Source organism: Octopus sinensis, linkage group LG26 (genome assembly GCF_006345805.1).
Source record: "Octopus sinensis linkage group LG26, ASM634580v1, whole genome shotgun sequence".
In the NCBI taxonomy this organism is placed as follows: Eukaryota; Metazoa; Mollusca; class Cephalopoda; order Octopoda; family Octopodidae; genus Octopus; species Octopus sinensis.
In genome coordinates, this window is record NC_043022.1 from 21061300 (window position 1) to 21084753 (window position 23454).

A 23454-nucleotide genomic window follows, 5' to 3' on the forward strand; every position below is an offset into this window, starting at 1 on the left:
GAAGTATGCAGGCCGTACGTATGTAGGATCTTTTCCTTTTGAACGGCACATTGTCAACACAATTTCTAGTTAACTAAACACTTTTAAACTTCGTATACTGGTAGAATGTGTTTATAAAACATCATTTTTTTCTTGGCGGCTTTATTGAGAAAACTCTATAGTTTCTTTTAGTACGTACATCGGTCTGAAAAAATCGCCAGAACAGTAAAAAGTCATTCCCTTCAGGTGCCGAGTTCGAGTTCAGCTCGAGGTAAGTCGTGCAAACGACTGAGTTATCTCCCCTGTCTCTTCGTCATTCGGTCAACATGGCTAGTCAGTTAATACGTGAGGGTAAAATCTCTCTCTTATATTTTCTGATTGGAGCCGGTATTTGCTGTGTTCCGTCGATATCATGGAACAAATCAATGCAATACGTTTGGTTAGACTCTTGGAAATATCTACTCGGAATTTACACAATAGTATTTCACACTATTGTCAGCTTAGTTTATATTTCGGATAATAGGATGTACCAGGTGAGTGGTGTCTTCTCTATAATCTTCTCTAAAAAACGCATATATATATATATATACATACATACATGCACATGTATATATATATATATAATGCGACACTGTGTGTGTGTGTGTTTGCATACATATTTTATGTACATATATATACATGGATATATACATATACATACATAGATATAGATGTATGCACACACATACATATGTGTGTATATGCATACCTTTCGAAGTATTCTAATTAATTTTAATAGGGTCTGGTTCTTGCTTATTCCTAAGACTATTCATTCCATCCGAAATCTCCACCGAAAGACAATTATATTCGCTTCTGAACCTTTTCCTTTCTCTTTAACATAATAAACTAATCAAAGCTAACGGTGTCTTCGAACAAATATCCACAAGCAAATATTTGACCTCACATCTACTCAGTCCCGAACACGTATATATATATATAACGGGATATATATTATATGTATATTTATTTTGATCTCCGCCTCCCGACACACACACACACTTCAACTCATTTTCATTCCAAGACACATCGTTATCATTCCACTTGGCTGTTTTATTGATTAAAAATACCCCCCCCCAAAGATTCAATGTGATATCTGCAGACATTGTCAGGTCGTGTTGTATAATAGACATCATAGCTGCTAAGGTGCAATGAACTGCATTAAATTGCAGTGTCGTTTATTATATATTAAATGCTATCTTTACACTAATATTTTATAAATGCAGCGTAATTAAACGTAACCCTGATTATTTATATAGATATGTATATATATAATTTGCTTACATACACAAATATATTTTATGCGCGTGTCTGTCTGTCTGTGTGTGTGTCTGTGTGTTTCTATATTTATTTTCATTTTCTTCCGTTATCTTTCGTGGAATTCCATTTCGGATGCATCTGTACTATTTATATGAATGAATATTAAATCGATCTCGGTATTTGACTGCTGATATTAATTATATTTTAACCGATCCCGGAAAATGTAAGAATGAAACTGACCTCGGCAGGATTTGAAATCGAGAAATTAAAGGGACGCAACAAAAACACTGCAAAAGGCAGTTTGTCCGACGCTCTAACGATTATTTATCTTTCATCTCTTATCGGTTTCAGCATGAGACTAAGGTCACGCTGGGGCACTGCCTTTTTATTTATTTATTTTTAAAATTTAATTTTAATTTTTTTATTTGCTTTGCAAGATTCTTGATGTGAACTCGTGTGTTGAAACAGATTTCGTTGCCTAATGGTCATCTGGAGATACCAGATATTGCAGAATTAAATAAATAAAATTGAAAGTAAAAATTATAGTGGCTTAAACAATTTGCGTAAAATTTAATTAATCGGAAGGACGATTTTTACATTATGTAACAAAACCCGCTGAGGAGCGAACGTTGACTTTATGAATCAAAAATGCAAACCTTTCGATTTGTTGTTGAAGCAAACACCGAAACATAAACTTGTTTAATGAAATGTAACAATGTCTTTGAAATTCGATTGATTGAATTTCAAAGGTCGAGACATCGGCATTAATGCAGGTGTTAGGCATTCCTACAAATGTGTGACGCCTCCGACTTTGTTTCCTCATAACTTTCAGGAAAATGGGTATTTTTAAATGAAATTTACTACAAATATTTTTCAGATGGTGTAAATTACGATTATGTCAGAATTTAATGTGGGGGAATTGGTGGGCGTGCACACTCACATACTGACACGCATCACGAATTTTTTTTCTGAATTTCAAGTTTCGTTTTGTAGTTATGCAGCGTGTATCAATATGTATAACTGCGCGCCTACCATTCTTTGTTTCACATTAAATCCCGATACAGTTGGAATTTACACCATTTGAATTTTTGTAAGAAGTTTCATTAAAAAATATCCATTTTTCTGAAAGTTGTAAGAAGACAAAAGTTGGGACATGGAGGCGCACCTGTATGCCGCAAATTGGCATATTTCTTTCGACTTTGTTTCCATGCATAGTTTTACCATGAAATTTTGCAGAGTTAGGTTTTCGAGAGTACAGATTATAATTAGGTTGCCTAGTAAAATCGTCAGAGCGTCTGGCTCTGAGATCGAATCCCAACGTGGTCGACTTTGCCTTTCGTCTTCTCGGGGCTGATAAAACAAATACCAATTTAGCACTGGAATCGATGTAATCGACTACCCCCCCCCTTTCCTTCAAAATTGCTGGCCTTGTACCAAAATTAGAATTATGAAGATATTTTGCTGGGTGGGGTTTCATATTATTCTCGCTTCCGCTCGCATTTCTTCTTCCTAACTCTCTTTACGATGCACATTTTAAAGTGTCATTTTGCAAAATTTCATTTTCTAGAACGTAGATTACGTGATGCTGTATGTTCCGGACAGAAATCTAAGAGGAAAAACGTGAAAAATGCTGAAGTAAATGAAATTCGTCGTAACAAAGTCGAGGGGGGGGGGGAGAAAATTATCCGAAATTTCATCTACCTCTTTACTCTTTTACTTGTTTCAGTCATTTGACTGCGGCCATGCTGGAGCACCGCCTTTAGTCGAGCAACTCGACCCCGGGACTTATTCTTTTTTGTAAGCCCAGTACTTATTCTATCGGTCTCTTTGGCCGAGCCGCTAAGTGACGGGGACATAAACACACCAGCATCGGTTGTCAAGCAATGCTAGGGGGACAAACACAGACACACACACGCATATATATATATATATATATATATAATATATATATATATATATATATATATATATATATATATATATATATATATATATATCGACAGGCTTCTTTCAGTTTCCGTCTACAAATCCACTCACAGGCATTGGTCTGCCCGGGGCTATAGCAGAAGACACTTGCCCAAGATGCCACGCAGTGGGACTGAACCGGAACAATGTTGTTGGTTAGCAAGCTACTTACCACACAGCCACTATTTCTTTTTCTAAATTTTATCAACACAATTGTAATCTACGTCCTCGAAAACATCGGTTGTCAAGCGATGTTGGGGGGACAAACACAGACACACACACGCACACACAACGGGCTTCTTTCAGTTTCCGTCTACCAAATCCACTCACAAGGCTTTGGTTGGCCCGAGGCTATAGTAGAAGACACTTACCCAAGGGACTGGACCCGGAACCATGCGGTTGGAAATATTGGCGGGATTCTGCATTATGCACACCATATAACCCCCTCATAACATTTTTATTTTTTGGTATTTTCAGAAGAGTTATTAACTCTTTATTGATTTATGTCAAAAATGATTTTCATGGCTTTGATTAGCATATAAAACTATATCATTACACCGAATATGAAATCAGTTTGTACAGAAATTGAAGTGATCCAAAATGGCAGCCAAACAAAAGATCCTGACACCTATTGGTTTTGTTGGTAACCATTTACAGATGATTGTTATCCCCGATAGCCAGATAATCTAATCCGTATATATGTATATATACTGTTAACAAAAGTCGTTCAGTTATTCCATAAATGAAAAATGCATTGAATATTACATAAAAGGCTCGTAGGACAGACACAGAAGGACCCCATTTCTTCATCAATTATCGACCGAAAATACTTATACCTAGTTTTGAGCTTGTAACGATAAGACTGGGAACTTCGTATATCGGCGGCACCGTAAGGTTTGCGTAGAATATATATATATATATATATATATATATATTATATATATATATATATATATATATATATATATATATATATATATATATATATATATATATATATATATATGATATATATATATTATATATATATATATATATATATATATATATATATATATATATATATATACGACAGGCTTCTTTCAGTTTCCGTCTACCAAATCCACTCACAGGCATTGGTCTGCCCGGGGCTATAGCAGAAGACACTTGCCCAAGATGCCACGCAGTGGGACTGAACCCGGAACAATGTTGTTGGTTAGCAAGCTACTTACCACACAGCCACTATTTCTTTTTCTAAATTTTATCAACACAATTGTAATCTACGTCCTCGAAAACATCGGTTGTCAAGCGATGTTGGGGGGACAAACACCAGACACACACACGCACACACAACGGGCTTCTTTCAGTTTCCGTCTACCAAATCCACTCACAAGGCTTTGGTTGGCCCGAGGCTATAGTAGAAGACACTTACCCAAGGGACTGGACCCGGAACCATGCGGTTGGAAATATTGGCGGGATTCTGCATTATGCACACCATATAACCCCCTCATAACATTTTTATTTTTTGGTATTTTCAGAAGAGTTATTAACTCTTTATTGATTTATGTCAAAAATGATTTTCATGGCTTTGATTAGCATATAAAACTATATCATTACACCGAATATGAAATCAGTTTGTACAGAAATTGAAGTGATCCAAAATGGCAGCCAAACAAAAGATCCTGACACCTATTGGTTTTGTTGGTAACCATTTACAGATGATTGTTATCCCCGATAGCCAGATAATCTAATCCGTATATATGTATATATACTGTTAACAAAAGTCGTTCAGTTATTCCATAAATGAAAAATGCATTGAATATTACATAAAAGGCTCGTAGGACAGACACAGAAGGACCCCATTTCTTCATCAATTATCGACCGAAAATACTTATACCTAGTTTTGAGCTTGTAACGATAAGACTGGGAACTTCGTATATCGGCGGCACCGTAAGGTTTGCGTAGAATATATATATATATATATATATATATATATTATATATATATATATATATATATATATATATATATATATATATATATATATATATATATATATATATATATGGCGCAGGAGTGGCTGTGTGGTAAGTAGCTTGCTAACCAACCACATGGTCCCGGGTTCAGTCCCACTGCGTGGCATCTTGGGCAAGTGTCTTCTGCTATAGCTCCGGGCCGACTAATGCCTTGTGAGTGGATTTGGTAGACGGAAACTGAAAGAAGCCTGTCGTATATATGTGTGTGTGTCTGTGTTTGTTCCCCTAGCATTGCTTGACAACCGATGCTGGTGTGTTTATGTCCCCGTCACTTAGCGATAGAATAAGTACTGGGCTTACAAAGACTAAGTCCCGGGGTGGATTTTCTCGACTAAAGGCGGTGCTCCAGCATGGCCGCAGTCAAATGACTAAAACAAGTAAAAAAGAATATATATATATACTTAGATCAACACTAATTAAAAGACATTATCAAATCTCATTAATAAATGACGGCATTATACGAGCTAAGGAAATAGATATACGAACATTAAGGGAAACCAGCCGAAAAACTAAACCAGACTTAAAAATACTCCCGTACATTTCCACACATAACCCTAGAAACAACGAAGCCTTCAACATTATCACCCAAAATCTTCCCACCCTCATAGGGGATAAAACAATGAACAAAATTTTAAGCTCATACAAAATTATCAAAAGTCATTGAAAAAAATATTAACCAGCGCAACAGAGCCAAAAGTGAAAAAATGTGGAACATGCCACCACCTTTTGGAGGGTTCAGAATTTCACTTTAAACAAGGTGAAATATTTACATTACCACGTGTAGTTTCTATTTTCTTTTTGTAACGTATTTCTAATATATATATATATATGTGTGCGTGTGTGTATATATATGTGACCGCGTGTGTACCGTTGGCGATTTTTTTCCCTCTATCTTCCCTTCTCTGGATCTTTCCTTCTATGTTTCCGACGAAGAGCTCCGCTCGAAACGTTAAACCCGCCTTCTTTCCTGAGCGTCCGATAATACTATATTTGTTCCACGTCCTCGCGTTGTGTTTTTTGTGCTTTCTTGCTTGGATTAACTTTATCTCTCTCTCTCTCTCTCTCTCTCTATATATATATATATATATATATATATATATGTATATGTATATATATATAGGGTGCGGCAAAATGATTTGATGTATTTGTAGGTCTAATAAAAGCGAAATAGAGTAAAGAATGAAAAATGTATTTTTATTTTCGAAATGTACAGGGGTTGGACAAGACAAAATAATGGAAACACTATAAAATTTCAAGCAAATTTATTTTAATATAGGGTAGGACCGCCTTTGGCAGTAATTACAGCTTGAATTTTATGAGGTACGGACTCGTACAAAGTTTGAATTGCTTTTGAAGGAATTTTTCATTCTTCAGCTAAAACAGTCTCCAGTTCTTGTAGTGATGATGGTGGAGGATATCGACTTCGTGCTTGTTTTTCTAAAATGCATAAATGTTCAATGGGACTGTGGTGGCCAGATAAGATGTTCAACTTCACTAGAATGTTCCTCGTACCATTCAGTAACAATTTTAGGTGTGTAAATTGGTGCATTATCGTCCTGAAAGATTGTGTTTCCCTCCGGAAACAGTTCCGCAACCATAGGATGAATTTGATCTTATAAAATGCTTAAATTCTGCCATGAAGGGAAACCATTGGGCCGGCGTATTTCCAAGATATAGCCCCCAGATCATCACAGATCCTCCTCCATGTTTAACAGTTGGAAGATGGCAGTCTGGGTCAAATGCTTCTTTTGGCCCTCTCCACTCGTATAAATTAAAAACAAACATAAAAAGATTTTAGATATTTCAAAATTATGATGCTCTGATGCTAGGTGTTTCCATTATTTTGTCCAACCCCTGTACACATAACACCATTTTGTTTCAATAGGTGCAATTTTGGCACAAGGCAAGCAATTTGAAGGGAATGGGGTCAGACGATGTAATCGACCACGTTGCTCAATCCTTCGAAATGGATGGCAGGTAAAAATCGACCTTGGCAATATTTGAATTAAACCTGCGCTGTAAAAAACCATTTAATCACTTGTCTTGAAATGTTAACTCTTCGCTTCTCCGACCTCGGTAGCATGTTATCCGCTCGACCAGACCAACATTTCTATCTGACTTGAATAACTATGGCCACAAAATTAGCATGGTTGTCAGGACATAGCTTTTGTAAATATCTTGGCGATCTTTCGTCTCTAGTAGACCTTTCCGTCGATTTCCGTAAAAAATTTTTTTTTTTACATATGGGCTTGCGGGAACTTTTGAAGTAATATACATACACATACACCGAGTAAAAAATTTCAGTTATCTCTTTCTTTCACACATTACTCTGTCTCTTCACACACACTAACAGAAGCACTTCACTTACACAACATACTGTCTGTCTCCCACACCCCATCAAACACACCACAACACACGCACGCACACACACATGTCCATCAATGCTCCCATGCACGGTAACTTCAAAAGAACTTCCCTCGTCATACAATCGCTTTCTCTTAGTCTCTTTCGCTCTCATTACTTCAAAAGTTCCCGCAAGCCCATATGTAAAAAAAAAAATTTTTTTTACGGAAATCGACGAAAAGGTCTACTAGAAACGAAAGATTGCCAATATCTTATTAGTTTCCACAAGCATTCTCAGACAGTACTGCATAACAATGGTTCCATTGATTTATTTTAATCGTTTTCGACTGTGTATTTGCAGAATCGTTAGAACTCTGGGCACATTGCCCTGCGGTACTTATTTCTTTATTGTCCACAAGGGGCTAAACATAATAAAGGGAACAAACAAGGACAGACAAAGGGACTAAGTTGATTATATTCGACCCCTGTGCGTAACTGCTACTTATTTAATCGACCCCGAAAGGATGAAAGGCAAAGTCGACCTCGGCGGAATTTGAACTCGGAACGTAACGGCAGAGGAAATACCTATTTCTTTACTACCCACAAGGGGCTAAACACAGAAGGGACAAACAAGGATAGACAAAGGGATTAAGTCGATTACATCGACCCCAGTGCGTAACTGGTACTTAAGTTATCGACCCCGAAAGGATGAAAGGCGAAGTCGACCTCGACGGAATTTGAACTCAGAACGCAACAGCCCTGCGGTACGTAGTTACGGCCCTTTTACGCTCTGATTTCAAGTCGCGCCGAGGTTAACTTAGTTTTTGCCCTTCATCGTTTTGGTGTTGGTGGTGGTGGTGGAGGTTTTCTTAAAGTAAGGTAAAAGCAGTCTTTCGGTAAAAGTCTTAGGCGTTGTGAGCGAGTGTGCGACATCGTGTTTCATTTACACAACAGAGCTGAACACACACATTTACACACACACTCTCTCTCTCGACGTCATATACTAATACCTATTTCTTTATTACCCACAAGGGGCTAAACACAGAGAGGACAAACAAGGACAGACATAGGTATTAAGTCGATTACATCGACCCCAGTGCGTAACTGGTACTTAATTTATCGACCCCGAAAGGATGAAAGGCAAAGTCGACCTCGGCGGAATTTGAACTCACAACGTATAGCAGACGAAATACCGCTAAGCATTTCGCCAGCTCGCCGCCTTTACTAATATACTAATACCGAAACACTGCTCAGTTAAGTATTTGAAGCACGATCTCTATTCTAAAAACGCATCGAAGATGTGAATGGCAATACAATAGTTTGTTTTGTTGTTTTTGCTTTAACTGAAAGCAAATCGTGTGTGTTTTAATGCTGAATTTCGAAGTCAATTGTTTACTGATTTTATAATCATTTAAAGAAGAGAGCGTTGTTTATATAAATAAAAACTATTTCAAATTCAAAATTTAACTCGACGGCAAACAGCGAAGGAGCGTGTATGAAGTGACTCGACTTGCAAGACATAACTGCCAAATTTTCCTCGTGTTACACTCTACGAACTTGAGAACAACTCATCTAATAGTATAGTTGTCGATATATATGTCGGATCTTTTCGGTTTGAACGGCAGTTTTTTCTAGCGGTGTCATATGAAATTGTCACCCATAATTATGACCCTAGTATCGATCTATTGCATTTCAATCTGTTTTAGGGTTAGGGGTGGGGGGAAGGGTATCTTTTTTCCTTCACAAATGTAAATAAACCCAATCTGTTTCTTAAACGAGGGACATATTCATACGGCACAGAATGTTTTCACCTCAATAGACGTCATTGATTGGTTGAAATCGCAGAAATTGAAGAAGAAAAAACAACAAATATCTTACAAACTATAGAATTTTCTCAATAAAGCCAAGAGAAAAAGATGTTTTATAAATACATTCTACCAGTATACGAAATTTAAATGTGTTTAGTTACATGGAAATTATTTTAAAAAACTGCCGTTCAAACCGAAAAGATCCAAGCAAAGGTTTGAATAGCTATTAAATAAGATTAATAAGATCAACTGTTCCTTCAGAAATAGCTTAACTCTTGGCCTTTTCTGTTTATTGCACGTAATACACAAGACATATTTATCTGTCATCCATGCATCGTGTATGATACAGATCCTCAGTTTTTTTCAACTACCCAAGTCACTTTGGGTTTATGAAAGGGAAGCTTTTACATTACTCAGAATATTTGAAGAAAGGCTGAAGACGCTTGACCTTTATTCTCTAGAAAAACGCCGGCGATCTCATTCTTCCTCACAACATCATAAGCGGAAAGTGTAACCTCTCAAAAGAGCTGTTCTTCACTCCTGCTCCAGAGCGTCGGCTGCGGAGTCATTCCAAAAAGCTCTATCTGCGACGATTTCATCTCAATCGAAGGAGAGGGGCTTTCTCCATCCAGGTTGCGGATCCGTGGAATAAGCTGCCGGACGAGATGGTGAATATGCCGACGACCGCTCGGTTCAAAGTCTCCCTTGACCACAAGTGGCCTGAACTCTTTACATGAACACCACCCTGTACATAACTCCATGTCCCCCTACATGGCCTTGCTTTTTGCTTTTTGAGCCAAAAAATTAACTAACTAACTGAGAGACTAACACAAGGCCTTCATTGACCCGAGGCTATAGTAATAGACACTTGCCCAAGGTGCCGTGCAGTGGGACTGAACCTGGAGCCATGTGGTTGGGAAGCAAACTTTTCACCACACAACCAATAAATAAACTTTTTAGATGAATGAACTTTACTATAATTTTGCAAATAGGAAATGGGGAATTACCAATTTTTAGGTGTGTTGTTGTATTAGCTGCTCTTTTATCAGTGTCAATTATTTATTTTCATTCATCAAGAGATTCAATTTATAGGAAACCAATACAGTTTTTCCCCAAGCTTTATTTTTGTTTAACCCTTTAGCATTCAGAATACTCTGTCAAATGTAAAGCCTGTTTAATCACATTGTTTTAAATTAATTGTACAGCATCTTGTAACTCTGAGATTTAGTTGATGTCCCTGTTTATTTTTAGAATGACTTTGTAGGGTAGGTGTGAGAGGTCAGAGCTGGCTGGTTTGAGCATATAACAGGAAGACAATTTTGGCCTGGTATAGCCGGTTTAAAAAAAGGGTTAAAAACCCCCCCAAAAAACTGACTTTCAAGAAGTTCTGGAAACAAAATGGGTTGGATCTTTGATAAAGAGTGGCCACAGATAGCTGTTCTCTTCTTGGACTGTGTTGGATTTTGCTTTTAGTTAAGACAGCTCTTGTTAAGGACAGGTACTGTGGTTTTCCATTAAAGGTATGTGATTAAGATGCAAGTGTCTTTAGATTTCGGTAAAGATTGAAAAATATTCAATAACACTGTGTAACATGATTTTTGTCCTTAGGTAGCAACGGTGTTTTCCTATTTGCTTTTCTCTAGAAAGTATGAAAAATGGTTAGCATTTCCTTCAAACTTTGCTTTTATTTTGCTATAATATCTATTCAAAGCCTAAAAAATCCCTCTCAACACATGGCTGTTACTCCCTCACCACTCCTGCTCATAATCAGAGATACATGTATTGTCAGCCACTAAGGGACACGCTCAAGTGTTTAAGGTCAAGCAACTGACAAGCAAACCTGTGGTTTTGAACAGATATTTCTGCTTCAGCAACTCTCGGCACTGAATCTGTCTGAAATATAACAGAAAATAGGTCAGTTTCAAAACTTTGATGTCCAGATGAGAAAAGCAAAGTATGAAGGGAATTGCTTCTTGAAAGATTCTGTCGTATAGATAGATGCACAGTGCCATTACTTGATGCGTCTGGAGGAAGATATAGTAACCATGTCAACTGCAGATCCTCTGAGACTGGTGTGATCAATGTTGTTAATGTACCTGCAAAGGAGAGCTTTTCAGAGGGCCAACCTTATGCAGAAGCGGGTACTGGGTATTGGAGTTACAGCAGGACCTGAGTGTGGGTTGGGAATGCCTGAGCAGATGTGGCTGGAAGAAAATAGGTCAGTTTCGAAACATTGATGTCCAGGTGAGAAAAGCAAAGTTTGAAGGGAATAAAAGGATTGATATCCTGATAGAAGCAAATAAGACATAACGCTTACTGACCAAAGACAACAAGCAAATCTGTGGTGGTGGTCAGGATATTTGCTATAACGATATTTCTTCTTCAGCAACTTAGTGCTGAACCTGTCTGTAAAGGAAGATAGCTCAGTTTGAAAACATTGATGTTCAGGTCAGAAAAGCAAAGCCATCCTAACGAGACGTCTGCGTTGGCTGGGTCATGCCCTCCGTCGTCAACCAGGAGAATTCATCTACGAAGCAATTGCCCCAGCTCCCCTTCAGGGTTGGCGAAAGCGATATGGTGGACAACGAAAAACCTGGCTGATGACAATCAAGGCTGATCTGGAACCCAACCTACGAAGGAATTTCCCCAGCTCCCCTTCAGGGTTGGCGAAAGCGATGTGGTGGACAACGAAAAACCTGGCTGATGACAATCAAGGCTGATCTGGAACCCAACCTACGAAGCAATTGCCCCAGCTCCCCTTAAGGGTTGGCGAAAGCGATGTGGTGGACGATGAAAAACCTAGCTGATGACAATCAAGGCTAATCTGGAACCCAACCTACGAAGGAATTTCCCCAGCTCCCCTTCAGGGTTGGCGAAAGCAATGTGGTGGACAACGAAAAACCTGGCTGATGACAATCAAGGCTGATCTGGAACCCAACCTATGAAGCAATTGCCCCAGCTCCCCTTAAGGGTTGACGAAAGCGATGTGGTGGACGATGAAAAACCTGGCTGATGACAATCAAGGCTAATCTGGAACCCAACCTACGAAGGAATTTCCCCAGCTCCCCTTCAGGGTTGGCGAAAGCGATGTGGTGGACAACGAAAAACCTGGCTGATGACAATCAAGGCTGATCTGGAACCCAACCTACGAAGCAATTGCCCCAGCTCCCCTTAAGGGTTGGCGAAAGCGATGTGGTGGACAAGGAAAAACCTGGCTGATGACAATCAAGGCTAATCTGGAACCCAACCTATGAAGCAATTGCCCCAGCTCCCCTTCAGCGTTGGCGAAAGCGATGTGGTGGACAACGAAAAATCTGGCTGATGACAATCAAGGCTGATCTGGAACCCAACCTACGAAGCAATTGCCCCAGCTCCCCTTCAGGGTTGGCGAAAGCGATGTGGTGGACAATGAAAAACCTGGCTGATGACAGTCAAGGCTGATCTGGAACCCAACATAGGCCCCCATATCTACGGCGTTCGCCGCTGGAATAGGGAATGGTTGGAGATCACACGGTCGTTAGCCTCAAATCGCCAGGCATTGAGGATGAATGAAGCCAGCTCAACCCACCCTGGGTGAATGCTGTCAAGTCAAGGTCAAAAAAGCTAAGTTTGAAGGGAACAGTAGTGATTTCATTTGATTTCTATATAGGAAATAGGAAATAACACTTACCAACCAAATACTAAAGATTAAAAACTAATGAAAATTTCATTACACAGTGTAATGAAAGCAAATCAATGCAATCTGTCTTGTACGGTAGCGCCAGCCAGCATTACTATTGATTTCAGGATGTTTGTTTACAATTGAATGAGTAGCGTAGAGATGCAGTAGGCATCTTGGCAGTATGAAGAATCTACCAGTTCGATAGACATAATGTTTTGTTTTTTTTTATCTTTTACATGTTTCAGTCATTGGACTGTGGCCATGCTGGAGTCCCACCTTGAAGGATTTAGTTGAACAAATTGACCCCCAATACTTAAGTTTTAAGTCTGTCTGCTACCTATTCTGTCGATCTATTTTACTGAACCGCTAAGTTATGGGGATGTAAATAGACCTATACTGATTGTCAAGGGGTGGAGGGAACAAAGGCACACACACAGCTATATATATATATACTCTCTCTTTCTCTCTCTTTTACTTGTTTCAGTCATTTGACTGCGGCCATGCTGGAGCACTGCCTTTAGTCGAGCAGATCGACCCTGGGACTTATTCTTTGTATGCCCAGTACTTATTCTATTGGTCTCTTTTGCCGAACCGCTAAGTTACGGGGACATAAACACACCAGCATCGGTTGTCAAGCAATGCTAGGGAGACAAACACAGACACACAAACATATACACACACATACATATATATATATATATACATAGGTATGACAGGCTTCTTTCAGTTTCCGTCTACCAAATCCACTCACAAGGCATTGGTCGGCCCGGGGCTATAACAGAAGACACTTGCCCAAGATGCCACGCAGTGGGACTGAACCCAGAACCATGTAGTTTGTAAGCAAGCTACTTAACACACAGCCACTCCTGCGCCTATATATATATATATATATATATGATGGGCTTCTACATGTTCTCTGTCTACCAAATAAACTCACAAAGCTTTGGTTGGCTCAGGGCTATATACAGTAGAAGATACTTGACCAAAATGTCTTGCTGTGGGACTGAATTTGAAACCTTGCACTTGAGAAGCAAACAGCTTACCACCCAGCCACACCCAGACAAATTAAAAACGAAAGTATACGATTCTTTTGTTATTGAATACCTTTGGTATAATCATAACATTTACCATCCAAAAGGTAGGTTTTTGAAGAAAATTTTATTTGAAAATTATGTGTTTCTCTGAAAGATATGAGGAAACAAAGTTGAGTAGGGACCCACACTTGTGTAGGTATGTTACAAGTCCTAGTGATAGATATGTACAGGGGTTGATTATGGTGGTGGTGATGATGATGATGGTTGTTGTACATAACATATTAGTCCAGTTCTATATATAAGAGATGCGGAATTATGTACATTATTTACATTTGAGGGATATTTGTCCTCATGTTGTTTGTTGTTAACACAATGTTTCGGCTGATATACCCTCCAGCCTTCTTCAGGTGTCTTGGTGAAATTTCGAACCTGGGTTCTCATTCCTAAGGTATTTTTTGATGTTGTTATTATTATTATTATTATTATTATTATGATCATCATCATCATCATAGTTATTCAGGTCACTGCCTGGAATCGAACTTGGAATCTTGGGGTTTGTAGCCTGCATTCTTAACCACTACGCCACAGGCATATGGTGTAGTGGTTAAGAGCACAGGCTACTAACTCCAAGATTCCAAGTTCGATTCCAGGCAATGACCTGAATAATAATAATAACATCAAAAAATACCTTAGGAATGAGAACCCAGGTTCGAAATTTCCCCAAGACACCTGAAGAAGGGTGGAAGGTATATCAGCCAAAACGTTGTGTTAACAACAAACAAGATGAGGACAAATATCCGTCAATTGTAAATAATGAACATAATGGTCATTAAAAAAAATTCTGTACATAAAAATGAGTGCAAAGAACTGAACTTTAGAATCTTTAAAAAAGTGAGGAAGACGTGTTTACAGATTTCAGCAAGAAAACAGATACTTAATATAACTTAGAAATGTCTTGGCCAACGATTGGCCTAAGCCATCCCCTCCTCTCAAAATTCCTTGTCTTGGTGCTATGTAAAGAAGCATCCAGTCCACACTGTAAAGTGGTTGGCATTTGGAAGGGCATCCAGCTGTAAAAACCCTGCCAAAACTGACCTCCCCTGTGCTGGTGTTTAGAAGGGCATCCAGTGGTAAAAATCCTGCCAAAACAGACCTCGCCTGTGCTGGTGTTAGGAAGGGCATCCAGTGGTAAAAATCCTGCCAAAACGGACCTCGCCTGTACTGGTGTTAGTAAGGGCATCCAGCTGTAAAAACCCTGCCAAAACAGACACAGTAGCCTGGGGTAGTCGTCTACCTGGCTGGCTCCTGTCAAACCATCTAACCCAAACATGCATGAAAGGCAGATGTTAAATGATGATAATGATTATGATGATAGGATTTGTTAAGTCATTTTTAAGTCAAGTTTTGTGGCATCGTGGCCCATGCAAGTAGGGAGGAGTTGTTGATTGAGAAGTATCCAAGTATAAGGTGGCTTATCTGGTACCTCTTGCAGAAATTTGTCCAGTTTTTGTTTGAAGGTGATGGTGTCTTTTTCTTCTTTGATTCGTTTTGGGATAATGTTAAATAAAGTAGGGCCTATTAACAGAAAAGAAAAAAAATTAAAATTCTTGTTACAGAAATCAAGTTTTAACAAATTAGACACCGAAAAAAATAAAGAACTAAAAGGAAAAACACCCTGTCGTCTTTTGCTCAAAGGGCAAAGTTCAGAGTCAGTGAATGACAGAGAAAAATTTCTGCTTTAGAGATAAACAAATAAACAATGCATCTCTTATAACGAAGGCAAAGTTTAAAATTAATGAATGACACACAATGAAAAAATTTCTGTGACAAATAATCTCTATATATCATCATCATCATTTAACGTCCACTTTCCATGCTGGCATGGGTTGGACGGTTCATCTGGGGTCTGGGAAGCCAGAAGGCTGCACCAGGCCCAGTCTGATCTGGCAGTGTTTCTACAGCTGGATGCCCTTCCTAACACCAACCACTCCATGCAAAATGTCTGTGTGCGTGTCCTTTATACAAATCCACAATTTTTCAGTTAGAGGGCTCGCACTTTCTATGGTCATTCAAAACCATCCAAGGGTGGTCGTGCACATCTTTACATTTCCCCAGTCGCCCTGCAAAGCCATTGAAAAACCAATAGAAGTGACTTTTTTGTGAATTTTCTGTCCAAAACCCAATCAAAATGCCCAAAACTTGATACGCCAATTGAATGCCAGCTAGCTGTGTGTGTGGTTGGTCAGAGATCTGGACAGTCCTCGCGTGTATGTGCGCACGCACACAGCTCTATATGCATGCACTAGTAGTCAATAAAACATGTCAAAGGCCATCTTTCAGTATGAGAAGACAACTTCATTTACCCACTCATTACATGGATAAAGAGGGTAGATGATGTTGTCTACTAATACCAAAAGATTGCCAATGTTAAATCGTAGGAAAATAGCATACTTTACTCTTTTACTTGTTTCAGTCATTTGACTGCGGCCATGCTGGAACACCACCTTTAGTCGAGCAAATCGATCCCAGGACTTATTCTTTGTAAGCCTAGTACTTATTCTATCAGTCTCTTTTGCCAAACTGCTAAGTTACGAGGACTTAAACACACCAGCATCGGTTGTCAAGTGATGTTGCAGGGGACAAACACAGACACACAAACATATACACACACACAAACATATACACACACACACAAACATATACACACACACATACATATATACGTCGGGCTTCTTTCAGTTTCCGTCTACCAAATCCACTCACAAGGCTTTGGTCGGCCCGAGGCTATAGTAGAAGACACTTGCCATGTGGTTGGTAAGCAAGCTACTTACCACACAGCCGCTCATATGGATGCATGGTACTAAGAGCACACATATATTGTTAGCAGATGAGAACTGTCTTGTATGAATGCTGGAACTGCTTCATCGCGTGATTTCGGGGTACTGGGTTCGGTTTCACTGAGTGGCACCTTGGGCTGGTGTCTTCTGTCATAGCCTCAAGCCTTGTGAGTGGATTTGGTTGATGGAAACTGAAAGAAGCCTGCCATATATATATATATATCTTTTACTCTTTTACTTGTTTCAGTCATTTGACTGCGGCCATGCTGGAGCACCGCCTTTAGTCGAGCAAATCAATCCCAGGACTTATTCTTTGTAAGCCTAGTACTTATTCTGTCGGTCTCTTTTGCCGAACCGCTAAGTTACGGGGACGCAAACATACGAGCATCGGTTGTCAAGTGATGTTGGGGGGACAAACACAGACACACAAACATATACACACGCATAGATACACAAACATATAGACACGCATACATTAAGAGAAGCCATTTAAGAAAGAAAGGATGATTTTTATTAATATTCTGCTGAGTTATTTCACTTCCAATCACAATAATATATTATATGATTTTAAAATTCCCTCTGCTAAGCACTTTATATTTCTCCCTTTCTCTCTACCTCTTCAACAAATTTTTTAACCATGTAATTCTCCTCTTCACGTCTTTAACATCTCTCTTTATCTTTTCACCTTTTCCTCCTCACCCTACAGCATATCGTTAACACTTCTCTCTCCCACTTTTTTCTCACCGTCTTTTTCTCTTGTTCTTCAACTAACCACATTATGCATTTGACGTTAGTCTGCTATCATACTCCTCTGCTCTACTCACATTCCCCTCCCCCTTTCTCTCTCTCACTCACTCCACCTCCACCTCTCTCTCTTTTACTTGTTTCAGTCATTTGACTGCAGCCATGCTGGAGCACCGCCTTTAGTCGAGCAAATTGACCCCGGGACTTATTCTTTGTAAGCCCAGTACTTATTCTATTGGTCTCTTTTGCCGAACTGCTAAGTGACGGGGACGTAAGCACACACATACATATATATATATATACATATATACAACAGGCTTCTTTCAGTTTCCGTCTACCAAATCCACTCAAGGCATTGGTCAGCCCGGGGCTATAGTAGAAGACACTTGCCCAAGATGCCACGCAGTGGGACTGAACCCGGAACCATGTGGTTGGTTAGCAAGCTACTTACCACACAGCCACTCCTGCGCCTCTCTAAGTAAGTAAAATATAACGGGCAAATGAACAAGCAGATTATTATATAGATTGTTGACGAGGTGGCAGGACCGTTAGCACGCCAGGCGAAATGCGTAGCCGTATTTTGTCTGCCGTTACGTTCTGAGTTCAAATTCCGCCGAGGTCAACTTTGCCTTTCATCCGTTCAGGGGTCGATAAATTTAGTACCAGTTACGCACTGGAGTCGATGTAATCGACTTAATTCGTTTGTCTGTCCTTGTTTGTCTCTTCTATGTTTAGCCCCTTGTGGGTAATAAAGAAACATATATATATTTCTTTACTACTCACAAGGGGCCAAACATAGAGGGGACAAACAAGGACACACAAAGGGATTAAGTTGATGATATCGACCCCAGTGCGAAACTGGTACTTTATTAATCGACCCCAATGCGAAACTGGTACTTTATTTATCGACCCCGAAAGGATGACAGGCAAAGTCGACCTCGGCGAAATTTGAACTCAGAACGTAACGGCAGACAAAATACCTATTTCTTTATTACCCACAAGGGGCTAAACACAGAGGGGACAAACAAGGACAGACATAGGTATTAAGTCGATGACATCGACCCCAGTTTGAAACTGGTACTTTATTTAACGACCCCGAAAGGATGACAGGCAAAGTTGACCTCGGCAGAATTTGAACTCAGAATGTAATGGCAGACGAAATACCGCTAAGCATTTCGCCCGGTGCGCTAACGTTTCTGCCAGCTTGCCGATGTTGTTCGATGATGATGCTGGTGATGCCATCAAGATTTTACTGATATTTTCTTCTTTCTGTTGCAGATTGCTCTCAGATCCGGCTCGCTGGGTCTATGTTTTGGCCTTGGCGTTTTACTCAGTATTGCCGACACGACGCTGGTGTATTTTGGTTGGTACGTTATGGTACTAAGCTTTTTCCACTGGTCTGAGTATTTCATGACAGCTGTTACGAATCCGCGTAGTCTCTCCTTGGAATCTTTTCTTCTTGACCATAGCCGGGAATACAAGCTGGCTGTGGTCAGTAGCTGGATAGAATATACTCTGGAATGGGTTCTCTTTCCAGGTAAGTTCCTTTTACTCTTTAGATTACTTTAAGATTGTTTTGCTGCATAATGTTTGTTTATTCTTCTATTTGTTTCAGTCAGTTGTCTGTGGCCATGCTGGAGCATTGCCTTGAAGGGTTTTTAGTCAAACAAATTGCTCCCAGAATTTTTTCGTTTTTTTTTAAAGCCTACTTCTTATTCTATTGGTCTCTTTTGCTGAGCAGCTAAGTTACAGACATAAACACACCAACACTGGTTGTCAAGCAGAGATGGAAGGACAAACAAAGACACACACACATATATGTATGTATATATATATATCACTCTGATCACCGTGACCGACCAGGCTATCAGATGTTGCTACACATCGCTGGTCACAATGTGCTTTGCATTGTTTTAGCCTTCAAATGATACAACCCTGATGGCTAAGCGAGCAGGCCAACAGAAGAAAGAGTGAGAGAAAGTTGTGGCGAAAGAGTACAGCAGGGATCGCCACCAACCCCTGCTGGAGCCTCGTGAAGCTTTTAGGTGTTTTCGCTCAATAAACACTCACAACGCTCGGTCTGGGAATTGAAACCACGAGTCGACTGCCCTAACCACTGGGCTATTGCGCCTTCACATGTATATATATATATATGCCAGTGCCGCCTTGACTGGCGTCCGTGCTGGTAACACCAACCGATTGTGGCCGTTTGCCAGCCTCCTCTGGCCCCTGGTATTTTTCAATGTTGTTGTTATTATTATTATTGTTCGGTTCACTGCCTGGAATTGAACTCGGAATCTTGGGGTTAGTAGCCCGCACTCTTAACCACTACGCCACAGGCATATGGCGTAGTGGTTAAGAGCACGAGCTACTCACCCCCAAGATTCCGAGTTCAATTCCAGGCAGTGAGCCGAATAATAATAATAATAATAATAACAACATCGAAAAATACCTTAGGAATGAGAACCCAGGTTATTATTATTATTATTATCATCATCATCATCATAGTTATTCAGGTCACTGCTTGGAATCTTGGGGTTTGTAGCCTGCATTCTTAACCACTATGCCACAGGCATATGGTGTAGCGGTTAAGAGCACAGGCTACTAACTCCAAGATTCCAAGTTCGATTCCAGGAAATGACCTGAATAATAATAATAACATCGAAAAATACCTTAGGAATGAGAACCCAGGTTCGAAATTTCCCCAAGACACCTGATGAAGGCTGGAGGGTATATCAACCAAAACGTTGTGTTAACAACATACAAGATGAGGACAAATATCCGTCAAATGTAAATAATGTATATAAATTGTTATACTGAAATGGAAACCTAAAATATTAAGCCACGGTTAGTTCACATTACTCTGTAAAGTGTATAGGGCCGTGACCATTTCATGCCAGTAGACATGATCTTGTGCTACCTCCACTAACATTATTGTAATTATTTCTTGTTACAGAGATGAAGCTGTTAAGGTGGTTTTGTTATGTTGGCCTAGTAATGGTGATCGGAGGCGAAATCCTCCGTAAGTGCAGTATGTATACAGCTCGCTCCAATTTTAACCATTACATCCAGTATATTAAGCAAGATGGACACACACTTGTCACTCGAGGAGTCTACTCGTTGTTTCGCCATCCAGCTTATGTTGGCTGGTTTTACTGGAGTATTGGAACGCAGGTAAGAATTAATTATTAATTACTCTGTGTAACATGGTTTTTTGTCCTTGGGTGGCAACAGTTATTCCCTATTTGCTGACCCCTAGAAAGTATGAAATATGGTTAATATTTCCTTCAAACTTGTTCATGATTAGAGATGTGCATATTGTCAGCTACTAGGGGACATTACTCAAGTGGTTAAGTTCAAACAACTGACAAGCAAATCTGTGGTATTGAGCAGAATATTTGCTATGACAATATTTGTGCTTCAGCAACTTATTGCTGAATCTGTTTGAAATGATCTTGGAGTACGGGATTCAAGCCTCTTCTCCTTATCTCCTCAAAGACATACATCATCTCGAAAGAGTCCAGAAGCTGGCTACCCGCATGGTTCTTGGTCTCAAGCATTTGTCTTATGAAGAAAGGCTGAAGACGCTCGACCTTTATTCTCTCGAAAAACGCCGCAGCCGTGGTGATCTCAATCTTGCTCACAACATCATAAGCGGAAAGTGTAATCTTTCGAATGAGCTGTTCTTCACTCCTGCTCCAGAGCGTGGGCTGCGGGGTCACTCCGAAAAGCACTATCTACGACGAGTTCATCTCAATTGAAGGAGAGGGGCTTTCTCCATCCGGGTTGCAGATCCGTGGAATAAGCTGCCAGACGAGATAGTGAAGATGCCGATGACCGCTCGGTTCAAAGTCTCTCTTGACCAGAAATGGCCTGAACTCTTTGTATGAACACCCACCCTAACCCTAACTCCCTGTCCCCCTACATGGCCTTGCTTTTGCTTTTTGAGCCAATAAAAATTGAATTGAATTGAAAAAAAAAATGGAAATGGAAAATAAGTCAGTTTGATAACGTTGAGGTTTGGGTCAGAAAAGCAAAGTTTGAAGAGAATGGCAGTCATTTCCTTTGATTTTGAGACAGAAGCAAATAGGAAATAACACACACTGACCAAAGACAACAAGCGAATCTGTGGTATTGAGCAGAATATTTGTATAATGATATTTCTGCTTCAGCATCTCGGCACTAAATATGTCTGAAATGTAATGGGAAACAGGTCAGTTTGAAAACATTGACATCTCGGTTAGAAAAGCAAAGTTTGACAGGAACTGTACTCATTTCCTTTGGTTTCTTGATAGAAACATATATTCTTTTCTTTTACTTGTTTCAGTCATTTGACTGTGGCCATGCTGGAGTACTGCCTTTAGTTGAGCAAATTGACCCCAGGACTTATTCTTTGTAATCCTAGTACTGATTCTATCAGTCTCTTTTGCCGAACTGCTAAGTTACGGGGACATAAACACACCAGCATCGGTTGTCAAGCAATGTTGCAGGGGACAAACACACGCACACACACGTTGGGCTTCTTTCAGTTTCCGTCTATCAAATCCACTCACAAGGCTTTGGTCAGCCCGAGGCTTTCGTAGAAGACACTTGCCCAAGGTGTCATACAGTGGGACTGGCCCCGGAACCATGTCGTTGGGAAGCAAGCTTGATACCACACAGCCACTACTACACCTATATATAGGAAATAATACTTATTGACCAAAGACAAAAAAAAAAATTGAAATTTCGTCACCCAGTGTTATACAAAACGTAAGCACACAGGTCTGTCCTAAGCTTAAGATTCATAACGCCAGCTTCTTGGATTCTTTGGCACAACTGTTCCCCTCTGTATGTAGATTTATGTTATGTTTTACTTTTTATTTTTATTAATTTTTAACCCTTTCGTTACTGTATTTATTTTGAAATGCTCTGTGTTTCTTTCAATTACTTCAGATATAACAAAGAATTTAGTAAAATAACTTAGCTATCATTAAGCTAGTGTTAGGCACATAATTTGTGACTAAGGTTTGGTGGAAGATTTTAATTCAAAACTTATCAAAACAGGACATTTGTTACCATATTTCTGTTGAAATGCTCTGTTTCTTTCAATTAATTTTAAATATAACAAAGAATTTAGTAAAATAACTTAGTTATCATTAAGCTAGTGTAAGGAATATAAACTGTGACTAAGGTTTGGTGGAAGATTTTAATTCAAAACTTATCAAAATAAGACATTTGTTACCATATTTCTGTTGAAATGCTCTGTGTTTCTTTCAATTACTTCAAATATAACGAAGAATTTAGTAAAATAACTTAGTTATCATTAAGCTAGTGTAAGGAACATAAACTGTGACTAAGGTTTGGTGAAAGATTTTAATTCAAAACTCCTGAAAACAAGACATTTGTACTCAGAGCCAGAGCTGGTTTCAGCCAGGTTGGTAACGAAAGGGTTAAAACAGAAATTCTGAAATAATTTTGTTTACTTATATATTTATTTATTTATTTTACTTTTCTATTTTTTTAAGCTGATCTTATGTAACCCATTTTGTCTTGTCGGCTTCACAATTGTTTCCTGGCGCTTCTTTCAAGAACGGATACATGAAGAAGAGATTTATTTATTAAACTTCTTTGGGGAAGAATACTTTAACTACCAAAAGAAAGTTGGAACAGGTCTTCCATTCATCAATGGTTACCGAAGAGAACTTTAAAAAATCTGAACTGGAATTTCTCGTAAGTGAAATAAAAATAAAAATATGGAATTATGAAATTGTAACACTTACAAATGGGCAA

General features: G+C 39.3%; 1 protein-coding gene across 1 annotated transcript; it reads left to right on the forward strand.

Annotated features, from left to right (window-relative positions):
* The first annotated feature begins 267 nt into the window (after positions 1 to 267).
* LOC115224886 (protein-S-isoprenylcysteine O-methyltransferase) lies at positions 268 to 23454 on the forward strand. The gene is made up of 4 exons (XM_029795842.2): positions 268 to 512; positions 18961 to 19219; positions 20639 to 20856; positions 23190 to 23454. Exons 1-4 carry the CDS (start codon positions 306 to 308, stop codon positions 23370 to 23372), a joined length of 867 nt encoding a protein of 288 aa, XP_029651702.2. The 5' UTR covers positions 268 to 305; the 3' UTR covers positions 23373 to 23454.

Coding starts and splice junctions, on each gene's coding strand:
- LOC115224886 (XM_029795842.2), top strand. CDS start 306: ATGGCTAGTCAGTTAATACGTGAGGGTAAAATCTCTCTCTTATATTTT. Junction 19,220..20,638: donor GGAATGGGTTCTCTTTCCAG/GTAAGTTCCTTT, acceptor TTCTTGTTACAG/AGATGAAGCTGTTAAGGTGG. Junction 20,857..23,189: donor ACTGGAGTATTGGAACGCAG/GTAAGAATTAAT, acceptor TATTTTTTTAAG/CTGATCTTATGTAACCCATT.